General features: G+C 45.0%; 1 protein-coding gene across 1 annotated transcript; it reads right to left on the bottom strand.

Moving 5' to 3' along the window:
- Positions 1 to 742: 742 nt before the first annotated feature.
- RPS15 (ribosomal protein S15) lies at positions 743 to 15,355 on the bottom strand. Its single transcript, XM_082259534.1, has 3 exons — positions 15,251 to 15,355; positions 14,896 to 15,130; positions 743 to 891 (listed from the first exon to the last, which is right to left on the bottom strand). The coding sequence occupies exons 1-3, from the start codon at positions 15,256 to 15,258 to the stop codon at positions 778 to 780; spliced, it is 357 nt and encodes a 118-aa protein (XP_082115660.1). The 5' UTR covers positions 15,259 to 15,355; the 3' UTR covers positions 743 to 777.
- Between the last annotated feature and the right edge of the window lie 2,690 nt (positions 15,356 to 18,045).

The following is an 18,045-nucleotide window of genomic DNA, read 5'->3' as shown; positions in this document are numbered from 1 at the left end:
CAAGACTGTGCATGCTCAGAGCTGAAAAAACACACGGAAAGTAAACCATCACATGACATCACTTCTGAAGTAGATTTTTGTTGGCCGAGAAAATTCCTGTGCAGTCTAGGCACATTCCAACCAACACTGGACAAAAGTCTGCCGATCGGTCAGCCGATAATCGTTGCGTGTGTACGAGGCATAAGTCCTCATGGTTCCAAGCAGCTTTGGCCAGAATATTTGAACTTTTCACTGAATTGTATTTATACACTAATGTAAATATAATATTTTGAAAACCACATTAGCACTAAGTCACTTTTATATTTTGATTCTTTTGGGATCTGCACTGAATTGATTTTTTAATTGTATTGAGACATTCACCTATATATTTTTTTAGCACTGGGTTACCTTTATGCATCTTTTATGAAGTATATGTGATCATCATCATCTAGTCACTTTACATTGAAGCACCTTCTATATTGTTTCTCACGTATAGACATGAGCTTTCTTCTAGGCACTTGGTACTTTATTCACAATTTTCTTGATTTTGATATCATACTGATTGTATTGATATGCTATAGCTGCACTTTTGGGCCCTTTCCATTTAACTTGTCTCGTGAGCAAAGAGGAGTATTCTATTTTTGTAGGTATTCAAGGAAAAAAAAAAAAAAAAAAATAACACACAACAGGATTGTTTTACCAATAATATACATACACAGGACTGGACTCAACAGTGTACAGCATTTAGACAAGACACCAAAGTCTGGAAAACCTCCTTTTATTTACATATTTAGCATGTTACTTCAGAGGAATGAAACGAGAGGAGTGGGTGGCACCAATACCAGGTCTTCCATGCTTCACAGGCTTGTATGTGATGGAGAATTCACCCAAGTAATGACCAATCATCTCAGGCTGCAAAAACAAAAATGTGAATGTGTCAAAAGCAGAAAAAAAAAAAAAAAATCACTCATTTCTACAATTTATTTTTTTCATATCCAGGTTCCCTGTACAAAATTAGCACAACAGAGCAAATATGAACAGTGTAGTATAGATTGTATCTTGGCAGAAAAGTCGTGACCACCAGGTTTAATTTTCAGCTTTGCCATGCTCTGGGACAGTTTGGCTCACACTTCCACTGCAGATGGCCCCCTCTAGAGAAGCTAAGATAATGCTAAATGGATCTCAATACTATTCTGCATTAATGGCTGATTGAAAACTGAGGTTTGCAGCTGCACAAACCCACTGGGCTGCCTTAGATATTCAATTCACTGATTGGACTGAATTTGTGGATGAATTTGTGGATGCTTACAAAAGATTGGTCATAGCTAGTGTTGAGCGAACACGGACTGTATTATTCGTGTTCGTACCGAATAATTGGATTTTTTGTACCCGAACACGGACACGGACACTTTACTGTATGTTCGGGTAAAAATCCGTGTTCGGTCGTTTTATTTCCGGGTTTTGCATGCTTTGGCGCTCTTTTCATGGCGGGCTTTCAACAGCCAATCAACAATCGTTTAACTGGTGTGCCTTAAGCCATCCCAGCCATGCCTGCAAATGTCTCAGTAGCTGTGATTGGCCGTCTGAAGCATGTGACCAAGTCTTTATAAGTTCGAGGCAGCCGCAGCGGCGTCATTATGCTGCTTAGATTCAGGGACAGAGCACACATCAACGTGCTGGCTGCTGATTAGGGAAAGATAGGCAGGAAAAAACCATTTGTGTCCGGATAGAATTGAGGGACAGGTCGGAGTGTTTAGGCAGGGCGAGTTGTAGGCATTTTAGGGATAGAGTCTGCTGAATTATAGGGTCAGTGTCTTCTACAAACTACAATCGATATTGCTGTGTGGGGGGTGGGGTCTGCACTCAATCCTGATCTACGATCTCTTCTCAATCCTGTTAGGGATAGAGTCTGCTGAATTTTAGGGAAACTGTGTTCTACAAACTACAATCGATATTGCTGTGTGGTGTGGGATTGGAGATAGGCAGGTGTCAGTGATCCACATCCATTTTTCTGTGTGTGAGCTGCAGTGAACACAATCTTTTTGGGCTGCAGTGAACACAATCTTTTTGGGCTGCAGTGAACACAATCTTTTTGGGCTGCAGTGAACACAATCTTTTTGGGCTGCAGTGAACACAATCTTTTTGGGCTGCAGTGAACACAATCTTTTTGGGCTGCAGTGAACACAATCTTTTTGGTGTGCAGTGAACACAATCCTTTTTGGTGTGCAGTGAACACAATCCTTTTTGGTGTGCAGTGAACACAATCCTTTTTGGTGTGCAGTGAACAAAATCCTTTGTGGGGTGCAGTGAACACAATCTTTTTGGGGTGCAGTGAACAAAATCCTTTTTGGGGTGCAGTGAACACAATCTTTTTGGGGTGCAGTGAACACAATCTTTTTGGGGTGCAGTGAACACAATCTTTTTGGGGTGCAGTGAACACAATCTTTTTGGGGTGCAGTGAACAAAATCCTTTGTGGGGTGCAGTGAACACAATCTTTTTGGGGTGGAGTGAACAACATCCTTTTTGGGGTGGAGTGAACAAAATCCTTTTTGGGGTGCAGTGAACAAAATCATTTTTGGGGTGCAGTGAACAAAATCATTTTTGGGGTGCAGTGAACACAATCTTTTTGGGGTGCAGTGAACACAATCTTTGTGGGGTGCAGTGAACACAATCTTTGTGGGGTGCAGTGAACACAATCTTTGTGGGGTGCAGTGAACACAATCTTTGTGGGGTGCAGTGAACACAATCATTGTGGGGTGCAGTGAACACAATCATTGTGGGGTGCAGTGAACACAATCATTGTGGGGTGCAGTGAACTCAATCTTTGTGGGGTACAGTGAACACAATCTCATACTTCTGAAGGTTTGAGGGTGCTGCCTGTTCCATACTCCCCCTACTCCTCATCTAGCCTTTTAGGGGTACAAACAATAGTAATTGGGGCCCAGTGTGGTTGTGTACGTGTGATATACATACACTTTTTTTGGATCATATTTTCTATTCCGCTATTTAATTTAACTGGGCCTCCATGCGAGACCTGTGTGCCTTGTTGCGCTGTTTTGAGTACTCCACCAACATGGCCAGTGGCAATGACGCCGTTCTCAGCTTAACTATCCCACTTCTATGCCTCCTTGAAAAAACAATTCGGGAGATGATGGAAGAGGATGTGGCACAGGATGAGGAGGAGGAGGAGGATGAAGAGGTAACATTTCCAAGGCTTTCAGGGCAGTCATTCGCAAGGGGCTCCGAGGGTGGGTTCCTGCACACGCAAACGCCAGGGACGCAATTGTCCAGCAGGGGCACAGTTCTGGAGGATGAGGAGGATGAGGAGCTGGAGGAGGAGATGGAACCATGTTCACAGCAGGGTGGCACCCAGGCCAGCTCATGGCCATCACTGGTGCGTGGCTGGGGGGATACAGAGGACACGGACGATACACCTCCCACAGAGGACAGCCTTTCGTTGCCTCTGGGCAGCCTGGCACACATGAGCGATTACATGCTGCAGTGTCTCCACAACGACCGCCGAGTTGCCCACATTCTAACTTGTGCTGATTACTGGGTGGCCACGCTGCTGGATCCCCGTTACAAGGACAACGTACCGTCCTTAATTCACTCACTGGAGCGCGATCGCAAGATGCGCGAGTACAAGCGCACGCTGGTAGACGCCATGCTGCTGGCATTCCCATCTGACAGCGGGGCCACAGTGGAAGCACAAGGCAGAGGAGGAGGAGGAGGAGGTCGCCAACGCAACCAGGGCACCGCCAGCACCTCAGAAGGCAGGGTTAGCATGGCCGAAATGTGGAAAAGCTTTGTCAGCACGCCACAACAAACAGCAGCACCAGCAGCTCAGATGGAACGTCTTAGCAGGAGGCAGCATTTTACCAACATGGTGGAGCAGTATGTGTGCACACGCCTACATGTAGTGAATGACGGGTCTGCCCCCTTCAACTTCTGGGTCTCCAAATTGGGCACATGGCTTGAGCTTGCCCTTTACGCCTTGGAGGTGCTGGCGTGCCCTGCAGCCAGTGTATTATCTGAACGGGTATTTAGCACGGCTGGGGGCGTTATAACAGACAAGCGCAGCCGCCTGTCCAGAGACAATGTGGACAAGCTCACGTTCATTAAAATGAACCAGGCATGGATCCCACGGGACTTTTCCGTACCTTATGCAGAATAGCAATGGATACCGACCTTACCCACCCATTGTTCCATTTTTGCTCTCTCTCACTCTTTTGGGGTGTACCCTCATTTAAAATTTTTGAAAAGAAGCAGTGTTGGCTACCTCGTCCTCCTCCTCAGGGCCAGATTAATGTAGGGGCTATTGGAGCTGCAGCTCCAGGCCCCTACCTTTTATATAGGCCCCGGGTTGGCCATATTCACTGTTACCGCTCTTCTGTCACTTGTAAACACAGAAGTCTGGCTTCTATGCTCGCTTCCCCAGGCAGCACCCTCAGAACCTCCCCACACAGCGTGAAGGCCGGACAAGGAGGGACAGTTGGCGATGCATGGATGTGTTTATGGGCTTCAGAGACAGCATCCCATGTTGAATTAGGCATGCATGGCTGCACCCTTCCTCCTCTGGGTGCATGGCAAGGCACGGCCCTTAAGGCCCTTCAAAATCCTCAGCACCAAGCCCATGATGCTGTTAATCCGGCCCTGGTCCTCCTCCACCGCCGCTTCCACCTACACCGCCCATAGGTGTGCGCAGCCTATTGCATTAAGGTGTGCACCCCAAAGTTGAAATACACATGCATGTGTTTGCCAGCAGGGAGAGTAATGTATCGGGGCCATGTACCTGTAGGCAAGGAGAAATAGAGCAGAGCAGGTCCCAGGGAGATCTTTCCCATCTCCTCACTGGCAATGCTATGTGCCCTAGGTGATTAGGGTGTGCCCAGGCACACCCAGCACACCCTGTGCGCACGCCTATGTCACCGCCACATCCACCACCACCTCAACCTCCCTCCTACTCCATATGGGCCTCGTCCTTCAGAGATGAAGAAGAACATTGTTTTATTTTTCTGTTTTTTTTTTTGTTGTTTTAAGTTATTTCCCTATCCACATTTGTTTGCAGAGCACTTGCCATGCTCTTAATTACGTTTTGCTGCCATTTGCAGCACTCTAGCCCTTTCCTTTGGTGTTTTAGAGCCATTTTAGTGCCTTAAAGTTCGGGTCCCCATTGACTTCAATGGGGTTCGGTGTCCGGGAAAAGTTCGGTAAAAGTCCGGGACACGGACCCGGACTTTTTTTTAAAGTTCGGCCGAACCCGTCGAACACGGACATCTAGGTGTTCGCTCAACCCTAGTCATAGCCTCTAGAGATCAAGCTATGCAAATAAAGATATTTAATCATAGCCATCTCACACCTCATCGAATGTATAAGATGGGACTGCTCTCCACACCTAAGTGCATTAGAGGTTGTGGAGCTGAGGCCAACTTCCATTTATTGCTTCTGGTCTGGTCCATTAAGTTTCTTCATTCTGGTCTGAAATTGGGTCATTCTTACCCACGTTCCTGGATGTCCCTTATATTTTTACATCCTAAAAATTGTCTATTAGAAATTTTTGGTGAACTACCCCATTTGTTTATACTATACTAAACGCTTATTATGCATCTTATATTTTTTCACCAAAAAGACAATTCTACTTAGCTGAAAGGGGACCCTTGTAGCCCGCTGTATTCACCTGGCTTCAACTGATTAAATAGCAGCTTCCCGCTATATAAAAAGCTCACTTGAGCTACAAAAGCAACCTCTCCTTTTGAATTATGGAGTAGATAAGATATCCAGTCCTCTTACCCTGGCATCTTTAGGCTCAGGAGACTAGTCCATCATGCTCATACATTCTCTTTACTGCATGCATCATTGACACAATGTATAAAACACTCCAATGCTAAAACTGCATTTGCATTTATGTAAACAGCATGAGACTAATGCCCTGTACACACTATCAGATTATCTGCAGACTTACCAAAACCATATAATATGAGGTCAAACCTAAACACTTTCAATTTGTATGCAATCCGGCAGGCCCTTGCACTACATAGAAAAGGTAAATCTGAAGACAAAAGTCTTCAGATAATCTGATAGTGTGTACAGGGCATTAGGGTCCTTTCACATGGAGCGGACCGTTTTTTGATCCGCTCCGGCACTTTTTTTTTTAACGGACATGGATGACAATTGTGTCATCCGGTCCGTATATTATCCCATCCGTTTGCGGATAACAGAGATAATGTATGTCAATGGGATTGCAGATGTCAGATGACACCGCTGAAATCTTTTTGCGTCCGTTCCGTTTTTTTAAAACTGAAGAAAAATAGGGTTCTCTTCCGTTCCAAAAAATGGAACTGATAGGAAAGGACGCAAATCCGATGTCAGCGATGGTCATCCGCTGACATCCGCAATCCCATTGACATATGTCCGTATATCATCCGCAAAAAAAAAAAATGGAATGAAAAAACGGACATGCGGAGCATAGACTAAGAATTTTGTCAACTGTGACCTGTTGCTCCCCCAGTCTCATAGATTTGAGAAAAGTTAGAGGCACATCCGCAAAGTGTGGGAAATCCCACCCTTGGCAGTGATCATCAGGGCGTTCACCTTTCTTTCTGAAAACCTGAAGCTGCCATTATACTTTGGGTCTATTGAGAAAAAACTGAATCCAAAAACAGTCAGGGTTATCCTGTGACCTACAGGAAGTTGGAAAACTGGCAAACAAAGCATTTTACGCTAACTGTACAAGACCCATCCACCTAGCATGCCTCAGTTCTGTGAGCAAGCAGGACATCCAGTAGGACCAAACCAACAGATGTGCAGGGTTTCTACTCCTCAATGGGCTATCGAAAAAATTTAGAGCCAATAAAAAAAAAAAAAAAAAAAAAAAAGGATTTTATGACTTACCGTAAAATCCATTTCTGATGTTCATTGATGGGCACAGCTCCTGATCTTCTTAACCAATGTGTTATATTGCCCCCTACAAGAGTAGGACACTAGGCAGCAAAAAAGGTCTGGCTACGGCTATTGGCAGTCCCAGGGGGTAAAATCTCTGTTATAGGTACTCAGTTTTGTTACAAGCAGTGTTAAGAATTACAACTCCACAGAGGGGTAGGTGCTGTGTCAGTCAATGATCAGAGAAATGGATTTTTACAGAAAGTCAAAAATCCCCATTTTCTTTCGTTCATTGACGGACACAGCTCCTGATCTTAACCGTTGGGACATCCCAAAGCAGTATTAAACCTGAGGGGTGGGAACAGCGAAAGAAAATGGCCAAGGCTAAATTATAGCCAACCAGGAGCTCAAACAAAACCTGAGCCCAACTGAAAATACACCCTCAAAGAGGACCAGGTCCTCTAAACAGCAGCCTCCAAAACCTTGTGGCCAACACATCCATTTTATAGAACTTTGTGAAAGTGTGCACCAATGACCAGGTGACCGCCTTGCAAACATGCATTACTGATGCCTGATGACGGAACACCCAGGAGGCACTGGAGCGCATGAGTAGAGAGCGCCTTGACAGGGAGAGGAACAGGAACCTTGAGGGAATAAGCCTGAATCACTGTCTGATCCATCTGGAAATGGTCACAGTGGAAGTGGACAACCCTTTCCGAGGCCCATTCATGAGCACAAATAGAGAGCGACTTCATAAAAGAGCTGCCAGGTACACCCTAATTGGCCGGATCACATCCAAGGCATTTTCCTGCAGATGTTTTGGCCCAGGGCACAGGGAAGGCAACAAGTCTTCATTCACATGAAAATCAAAGACAACCTTTGGAACGATGGACAAGGGCGAAGAACCACCTTATCTCTGAGCCACCAAGGTGGACAGGATAACTCCAATGCCGACAACCTGCACGCAGAAGGGATAGCCACCAAAATGGCAACCTTCTGGGACAGCGTAAGCAGGGGAATCTCCCAGAAGACTCTCAAAAGGAGGTTTCTGTAGGAAAGAGCACCAAATTAAAAGGTCCCAAGACAGCAACGGAGACCGCACTGGAGGGGCCAAGTGCCTAACTCCCTGAAGAAAAGTAGGCACCAGGGTGTGTGGCCAAGGGACGTTGAAAAAAAGACCACTAAGGCCAACACCTGGCCCTTGATAGTACTAAAGGCCAGTTTCTGCTCAATCCCTTGAAGGACGGTCAAGTTCCAAGCCACTGAAAGAGTAAGGATGAACCCCAAGAGACTCATACCATGCAATGTACGTCTTCCACGTATGATGGCAGATCTTTCCAGATGTAGATTTCTTAGCTTTTAACAGCATTGGAATCACTGACTCAAACAAACCTTTCCATCAGCACCTGGCATTGGGACAGCCAAGCCATCAAAGCGGGATGGAAGATTAGTCCTTGGGACAGATCATCCCTGAGAGGAAGCTTTCAAGGAACATTGGTGACCAGCCGCACCGGATCTGCATACCAAACAGGACAATCCTGCATAGAAGTCTTGGCAAAGTTTGAGGAGGGAAGGCATAAAAAAAAAAAAAAAAAAAAAAAAAAAAATCAGACAATGCTAAACCCATGGGACCAGCAGCCCGTCTGTGGCGTCTGCCAGAGGATCCCATGAACGAGCAACAAACCTCTGCACCCTTCTGTTGAGCCAAGAAGCCAACAGATCCACCTCAGGGATGCCCCACTGAAGACAACTGATGAAACACCTCCAGATGAAGGGACCACTCTTCGTCCAATGCCTGCAGACTGAGGTAGTCTTCCTGCCAGTTTTCAATCCTGGGAATGTGTACGGTGGAGAGAACTGGAACAGTTCCGCCCCACCCTAGAATGTCTGCTACCCACAGAGTCACCAGGACGCTTCTTGTCCAGTCCCGTCCAGCGTGGCTATGTGGCGGCCAACCTGAGGTCTGCACGCTCGCTGGCCAGACTGGTGTGACCAGTGGATCTAGATTATCCAGTCTGTTGCCCAGTCCAGTAGTTGATTGTAGATCTCAGGGAGAAAAAAAAAAAAAAAAAAAAAAGTTGCCAGGACCAGAGATCCCAGCAAGGAACTAGGTCCTTACTCCTGACTAGGCAGATCAAAAAAAGAAAAAAAAAAATGCGTATCTGTAGCAGAAAGGGAGAGGAAGTTTACCACCTGGGGACTTGCCATAGGCATAACCAGACTTTCTGCCTAGTGTCCTACTCCTGTAGGGAGCAGTATAACCTAATGGTCAAGAAGATCAGGAGCTGTGTCAGTCAATGAACAAAAGAGAAATTGTATTTTCTATTATTGTCCATTGAGGGATACAAACTCAGAAACCAGTCAGGATGTCCAAAAGCAGTCAACGAAGGAATCAGCAACAGCCAACCGACCATTCCAAATTGATTTGGAAACATCAAACACCAATGCCCAAACTATGCTATGATGTGGTGTGGTGAAGATCTTGCAAGATAGAACTGCCACCAAAGGGAAGATTCCACCAGAATGAATTCTTGGCCCCACTACCCGAACATGAGGAAACTACACACAAAAAAAAAAAAAAAAATCAAGGCACCGATCCTGAAGTTCATCTGAAGGTGGGGGTTAAGGTGAGCAAGTAACACCCACACAAAGGGTAGGGTATAGTGTAACATGAACTGGTGCACCAACACAACAAACGGGATAAGCCGAATTCTTACCAAGAAAACATTTTTCTAGGGTTGGCAGTCACTGCCAATTCTGAGATTTAGCCAACTCTGACCAGATCACTGAAGTATCCTCTACTGAGGATACTTTAGTCAACACTACTAACATTTGCTTACTCGGAAACCAAGCAATCTAAGGAGATCTTAGAAGGTTGCAGCTCATCCGCAGGAGAACTTATCTCCTGGTATTTAGGTCCCACAAGGGCCTTTGGGACTTGCACCACCTCCCATAGTGGATATCTGCAGCAGGGTTCCAAGCCTGTTCTGCCAGCCAGCAATCCAGCAGTACAGGACCACAAAGCAACAGGCATTCCTACCATGCTGGTAATGTTGGGCGGTTTGTACTTAACCCTTACCCTTCAATGTGGAGACCATCAGTTGAGGGAGATCCAGAAGGCAATACAGTCTGAAATGACATTCAGCATTGGGGTAAAGTCCCCAACTAGTATGTTCACAGGTCAAGTCAAAAAACAGGGGCCCTAACCAAGGCCCTTTTTGTGGGTCAAACAGCCCCACTATGATAACCCAAAGTTACCAGCACTAAACACCTAGGAAGCTGTATCTAGACAATGTTTGTCAGACACAAGACCGTTAGAAGGGCTTGGACCACAAGATTCCAGAAAACACTCTATAGGGAGGGTCTCCTGAGTGCTCTACAATAGAGATGCCAAAGGAAGCAGTGAGGTGGACATAAAAGCCCACGGGATGAGTAGCGAGAAGTGCTGCTGAAAGACACAAGTGTCAGGGACTTATTAGGAAAGGGAAAAGCAAAGACCATTTATTTTCAAGAGGCCTCTCAGAAGATGGATAGGGCTATGGAGTATAAAGGACAGAGTGCAACAACAGAGTAAAACTCCCCTGCAAGTAGTGCGAGTCAGTAAGATACCACTCCAAAGGATAAGCGCCTACCAGAGGAGAAATCAAGTCTCAGTATGTGGGTAACCCAAATAAACCTGGGAGATACAGCCCTACGCTTGTCAATGTGGCGGCGCACCTTCATGCAGAAGGTCAATGGACGAGTTTGAAGACCTCCAGCATTAAACACTAGAGCCCAAGTGGGAGAGTCTCTGAATGCCTACATGCCATTAGTGCTGAAGCAGATGGATACGGTCGCTCTACCCCTTTCACTTACATTCTGTGTCGAGGCAGGAGTATGCTCTGGGGGATTACCAATAACCCTGTCAAAAGCAGGTCTAAAGAGTGGACTTTCCTCAAAAGGGAAAATCAAGTCAGATGTTCCTTAGCTTTACCATCAGCATCCCCGGGACGTAGCCAAAACAACTTACCAATGTGAACACCATCAGTTCCAAATGAGGCACAAGCTGCCTGTAACAAGCCATCTCAACTAAAAGTGCAAGGCTACAGACATTTTCTGTAAGGGCTCTTTCACACGGTCCGCCTCCGCTGAGCCGGCGGATGACAGCTCCGTCTCCGCTTGCAGAGCGGAGAGGGAGGTGTCTCAGCACCCGCTGCCTCTATGGGGGATCGGAGGAGAGCGGACCGCTTGTCCGCTCTCATCAGATCCGCTCCGCTTCGAATTACTGAACGGATGGAAAAATAGGGTTTCCATCCGTCCAGATTTCAGCACAGGATCGGATGCGGATGGCAGCGGGTGTCAGCGGAGGTGTCTCCGCTGACACCCGCTGCCCCATAGAGCTGGAGGATCCGATCAGATCCGCCTAAAAAACTGACAGGCGGATCTGATCGGACCGCCCGTGTGAAAGAGCCCTAACTGATCCATAAAACAAGGCCCCATTGATGAAGGAATCCTCCAAGGCATTTAACCCACTCTGTCATGGCTGTCAAAAGTCAATGAAGGATGCAGAGCCACTGCAGTTGGGAGCAAATTGGAAATTTCACTGTCCGTGAAATTCCAAAAGTTGAGAACATCAACTTATTTTGATAGCATGCCTGTTAATGTGGATCACCGGAGTGCCTTATAGTGACAAATTCCTTCTCAAAGTGAAACACCCACAACACTTACAAGAGGGGCCCAGTATTCAGAGAAATGACAGCCTTAAGGGTGTAGCAGGAAGGTATTTTTCAAATTCAAGAGCTCAACACGAGGCCTGGAACAGCAAGCTGATCCTAGACACTGGGTAGAATACACTCTCAGGCGCAAACCTTACCCAATGCTGAGGCAGCACCTATTGCTTCAGCCCAACTGGCCTTATCACCTAAAGCAGAATTTAAAGTGGTTTTAAAGTCCGGTTTCTTTGATCTTAATGCATTCTATGCATTAAAATAAAGCCGCCTGTGTGCAGCAGCCCCCCTTACCCGAGGTCCATCTAGATTCAGCAATGTTGCAGTGTCTTGGCTGCCTGGGACTCCCCTCATTGGCCGAGACAGCAGCGCAATGCCATTGGCTCCCGCTGCTGTCAAAGTCAGCCAGTGAAGAGAAAAAAAAATGGGGCAGGCCGCACTGTGGCTCGGCTGCCCCTATAGTAAGCTGCCTGCTGTGGGGGGGCACTCAACAGGGGGAGGAGCCAGGAGCACACCTGCACAAAAAAAAAAAACACATGACTTTCACTTAAAACACCGCAAAAGTCAAAAAAATAAATGGGTCCCCAGGAGAGGATAGCCATGATGTGCTAATATGCACAGCATATTTTCAAATTATGTAGACTACCTGCCAACTATCCCCTCCAGCATTCTCACTGGCCACAGGTGCTTCTATCTTCTCCCAGTCTTTCTGGGTTCACACAAGAGTCACATCTCCACAGCATGGAGGAGCTGCAAGTGTATCCTCAGCTGCAAATGCGCAGCTCCACCTACATGACTGGCAAGCAGAAAAGACCAATAGGCTCTTCGGTCACAAAGTGCAATTCTTCAGAGACAGTGTTACACCCGAGTGTGCCATTGCATTGAAGCAATTTGCAGGTCTAGAGCAGAGTTTAGTGCCCACAGGTTACATTCAAGGCTAGCCCTGCAATCACCCAGTCCAACGCGAGTCTAGGTACATTCTCTGAAGCCACTGCCAAGGATACTCCAGCCCAGATAGCTGCTATGCAGATCAAGCAACAATGCAGGGATCTTGACTAAAAGCAAGGAAAAAAAAAAAAAATCCACTTTTAGCCACATTTTACGTGTGGTTTTAGGTACACTACCATAGACTTCTAATAAACCATGCATTTTCATGAAAGTATCCAAGTCCTGCATACTGCATCTTTGATGCGCTTTCAGTAAACACGGTCCATGTTAATGCGCTAAAACACAGCACACCAACGTGATCCCACTCTAACCCCATGTTTCTGAATTCCTGTGTCTCAATGGGCAATGGAGTAAAAGGTTTTGAGATTGTGACATCAGCCCGCCCCTCTGACTCAACTAATCACTGGAAGCTTTGTATTTTATAAACTACAAAGCTGCCTATGAATGGCTGAGTGCTGCTCAGCCCTATGCAATTTTGTTACAGGTGTGAGACAAGGTCCCATCTCAGACCTGAACACAGTGCTGTATACTGTAGTATATACACAGCACATCCAGTGGCTGCACGTTCGTGAAGGAAAGTTTGTTTGGGCCAGCATGGTCCAAACAATTTAAAGTGAAAGTAAGACCTAGGCATCAGAAATATGCAGGGCTGCAAATACCCATATACAAGGCAAATACACATGCTGGTGTAAAGAGCAAAAACACCCCCACACTATTGTATCTTCCAAAACCTGTTTCTACCTGAATTTCATGCAGAAGTTGCTTCTAGGATTGTCACTAGGGGACACTAAATCGATGGGCTACATACTGAAACTAATAAGCTGCCAGTCTCACGATGGACCAGAAGCTACTTCCTCTGAAGCAACTGAGATGGAAGCATACTCAAAGAATGCCAGCATCAGTGTTTTTAAACACAAGTTTGGGAAAAATGTAATGAGATTCTATTTAACCAGGCAGCAGTGAGGGCGCTGTTTGGGTTTCAACAAATATCTAAAGGTAGTGTTTCAAGCTGATCCTTATCAAGCCCTTGGATCATAGACCCAAGCTGTACATTGAGCTTTAAATTCTGCCCAGCCCAGGAGTGGTCAAACACCAAAACTGCCTAAAACCAAGAAGTTTTGGCATATAAAATCTGTATTAAAAAAAGGAGAGGGTGCTTAATCTCTACTTAATAGGACAACCTGCCTCACTGGTCAATAGAATGCAGCCAAGCCAAAACTTGCTAGTCAAAAAGCCTACCATTCTGTAGAAGCAGGGAATGTTGAAAGCTGGGTGCCTGCACAAAATACCAGTTATCAGAATTCTGAGGTGACAGTAAGTAGGTCCAAAGATTAGCCTTGTATTAATGGGAGACCATTTTAAATGACTAGGCACACCCCATGGCTAAAATGCTGTTCCAATACCAGGATTCCACATTTCACATCCACATTCTATTGTGGATTAACCAAAACCACTGCTTAAAAATTTTATATACTGCAGCTTACCAGTCTATGAGGTGTCCAATGCATGTGTTAATTTTTCAGGCAAGATCATTTTCAGCAAACACAAACACCTGTTCATCTTGCCAAAAATGTAGTGTCCTTGTTACTTCCTGTGGTGTGAACTGAAAGTACAAGGTTATCTTTGTTGTGTAAAATACTGGACCCCAGCCTGGGTGAAACCATGGCACCTTCCATATTAACAGTGGAGTGCAGGCACTTTACGACACAGTGTTAATTTTGGCAGCAAATTTCAATTTAGTTTTAGTCTTAGTCTTAGGACTAAAATGGCATTTTAGTTTTAGTCCTATTTTAGTCTTCTGCAAGTGTTTTAGTTTTAGTCGTATTTAGTCATCTATAATCAAATGGGTGTGGTTCAATTGTAATTTGTAATGCATTATTTAAGCATTTCTCTACAATTTCCAAACTCATTATATACTACTGCTGGTCCTGGAGTGAAAAATCTAATATGTTATTATTTATGCTTTTAGCATGCACCAGTGTTAATTTTTGGCAGCAAATTTCGATTTAGTTTTAGTTATAGTCTTTTGACTAAAATGCCATTTTTGTTTTAGTCGTATTTTAGTCTTAAGACTAAAATGCCATTTTAGTTTTAGTCGTATTTTAGTCATCTGAATTGTGTTAGTCGACGAAAACGTTTTAGTCGGTTTTAGTCGACGAAATTAACACTGTTACGACAAAACTGGTTATCTGAAGGATTATTCCTTGAAGGGGGTGGGTCTCAAAAAGAAGACTGCAGTCACCTCCTTCCAAGGACTTTTAATCTGCAATTAATCTGTTTATGGGTTTAGATACACTTGAACCTTAATAAATTCAAAAGCATATATAATCAATTAGCCTATTAATATTCAATTTCCAAATATAACTGAAGGCTTTCACTAACCTTAATTTCAACCTGGTTGAAGGATTTACCATTGTATACTCCCACCATGCTGCCAACCATTTCTGGCAAGATAATCATGTCTCTCAGATGGGTCTTAATAACCTCTGGCTTCTCCATGGGAGGTGCTTCCTTCTTGGCCTTACGCAGACGCTTCAGAAGGGAGTTCTGTTTGCGGCGCAATCCTCTGTTTAGACGCCGGCGTTGGCGAGCACAGTACAGCTGCATAATTTGCTCACTAAATCATAAGAAAATCCAATATTACATTTTGCTAAGCAGGTTAGCAAATAAAAATGGCAGTCATTTATCATAGGCAACTGGTATTTCCAATAACTACAAAAATATTTAAATCGCTTACTAGGACATATCAAGCAGCTGGTCCAAATCCACTCCTCTGTATGTGAATTTCCTGAAGGTCCTCTTCTTCTTCTGCTCGACGTCCGCCTACAACAGACAATATAGAAGCGAGAATATTTTATCATTCACTGCTTGAGTACCAAAAATACTTCAGTTAAGATGCACTTAATGAGAAGCCAGTCATCTATGGTTCACCAGCAGACAACTCCAGCAGTTTCCAGCCAAAGAGTTAGATGTTCACAATTGAGGACGTCTGTTTTTGGCTCCATAAACTGTCGAGAGCTTTCTTCGCCAGCCCCTCTCCTTAGCCCTACGCAAATGATAATATTTAGGATCTAGTGGTCTGCATAAACACCCGAGGGTGGGCACATGGTGGCTGCATCCCTGATGACCCTCTAATGTCTAAGGCAGATTTTCTTGTTTGCCTTCAGTCAGGTATACCACCCATTTAAGGATAGCCAAATATATAGAAAAACACAGTTAACCCCCATTATCTATTTTACTCCATGACCAACGGTGAGAAGATTCTGTTACTTCCTGTTTTAGGACACCTGGGGGTTTAAGCCTCGTATACGATCAGATTATCAGACGAATTTTCGTCCGTTTTTTGTTGCATGCTAGTCTCTTATCAACAGTGAAGAGTTTACTGGACATACCAAAATTCTCGTACGACAGAATTATACTTCAGAAGTGAGGTCATGCGTTGGAATTGTTTTGTATGTATTCTTTCATTTCCAAGCTTGCATAGTCTTGCTCTTGGGGGGTTTTTTTTCGGACTAAAAAAACTTTACTAATCAAATGAAAATCGGACGTTGCATTCACGTAGGATAAAACATTTTATAGCCTGTACATTCAGCTTTTGTCGTACGAAAATTCGTAATCGGCTGTCGAAAGCCCCATACTAACGATCCGTAAATCAGAAGATCGTTTGTCGGACAAAATTTTACTTCCGATTTTCTTATGTGTACGGGCCTTAAGGTCTATCCAAAGCTGGCCATACAGAGGTGCCACTGGTTGTCAATACAAAGGCTGAAGTGGGAGATATGCCCCGTACACATGTGCAGATTATCTGAAGACTTTTGTCTTCAGATTTACCTTTTCTATGTAGTGCAAGGGCCTGCCGGATTGCATACAAATTGAAAGTGTTTAGGTTTGACCTCATTATCTGGTTTTGGTAAGTCTGCAGACAAAAGTCTTCAGATAATCTGCACATGTGTACAGGGCAATAGTCTATCCACACTGTTCAGCAGACCGGATTTTTTTTGGTCAGCCTGCAGAATGAAAGAAAAACAATCTTATCTGGTGAATGGCCAGCACAAGGCCCCATTAAGACATCACGGTGTGAGAGTTCCCAATTCAAGTGTTTATGTGTCATGCATAGGGCAGCTCTATGCGTGTCACCCAAAAGAAGCTCCTTCCCCTTTTAAACGCATGTTTTACTGTGTGCCAATCACAGCAGAATAGTAACACATTTGGAATGCCATTAAGAATAATGGAACCCAAACATGAGTCTTGCCAAGTTTTGGAATCGCAGGCAGAATTGTGACGATTCTGCTCACGATTACAAATCATCTAATGTGAATGGGGCTTTAGGGACAAGTGCCTTCAATGAAGGATTTCCCAGCTACTTCTATGCCAACTCATGTTTCGGCCTCTATCCCAATGGTCACTAAAACAGAGGGTCTTCCTAGTTGGGCTGACTAGGGTTCTAAAGTTTCCTAACTTTATCAAAAGCGCAAAAAAAAAAAAAAAAAAAAGAAAAAAAAAAGTCAGATCAAAATTCAGCAAGTTTAGCAGGAACTGGCTGACTTGATCCATCTTTAACTTCTTTTGTTCACCAGAAGCCGACTTAAGATTGCCTTCTGTCGAACGGTCCTGCTGGAAAACTAGCATTTAATCAGCCATTGCAGCACTGACCCTTGTATTCCAACAGGGAAGGGGAATCCCTGCTGTCAGAATACAATGGCACATCAGGGAAGATCCCAACATCCATATCACTCAAATCACCTAGTTTGCACCCAGCTTTAAAGTGATTGTAAGTCTCCATTCACACTACCGTGACTTGTCAGCCTGACAAGTCGCGGTCCTTCCCGGTCCATTCTGTGCTACAGGAACCGTTCTAATCGGAGAGACACAAGTTGCTCCGACTTAGAAAAAGGGTCCTGTACTACTTCGGGGCGACCTCGGAGCGACATTCGTTATATGAAGTCCGTGCAAGTCGCGGGGCACGTGACTTGTGAAGTCGCCCCCAAAGTCGTGCCGCTTCAGTGTGAATGCGGTCTAAAGTCTAATTAATTTCTCTTAAAATAACAAACATGTTATACTTCTCTGCTCTGTACAGTGGTTTTGCACAGAGCAGCCCAGATCCTGCTTCTCAGGTCCCTGGCTGGAGCTCCAGGCCCTTCCCTCCTACTGAGTGCCCCTAAAACAAGCAGCTTGCTATGAGGGGGGAACATGAGCCAAGTTGCAGCTCTGTTATTCATCCAGCCTCACACCCTCTCTCCTCATTGGCTGAGTTTGACAGCAGAAACCAATAGCCCTGCTCCTGTCTCAGCCAATCAGGAAGGAGAATCCCAGACAGGCATTTGTGGATATTTCTGGACCGAGATGGGGGCTCAGGTAAGTATTGGGGGGGGGGGGGGCTGTTGCACACAGGTTTTTTACCTTAATGCATAGAATGCATTGAGAAACCTTCTCCCTTAACTAAGCCTTGTACACACTAGCAATCTTTTTGTTCAACCCAGCAGGGCTAAAAGAAAAAAGAACACTACAGTCAGCCCTTGGTTGTTGATCGGG

This window comes from Pelophylax lessonae, assembly GCF_965119305.1.
Source record: "Pelophylax lessonae genome assembly, chromosome: 1".
NCBI lineage: Eukaryota > Metazoa > Chordata > Amphibia > Anura > Ranidae > Pelophylax > Pelophylax lessonae.
Note: the sequence above shows the minus strand (reverse complement) of the source record. Positions and strands in the feature narration are given on the sequence as shown.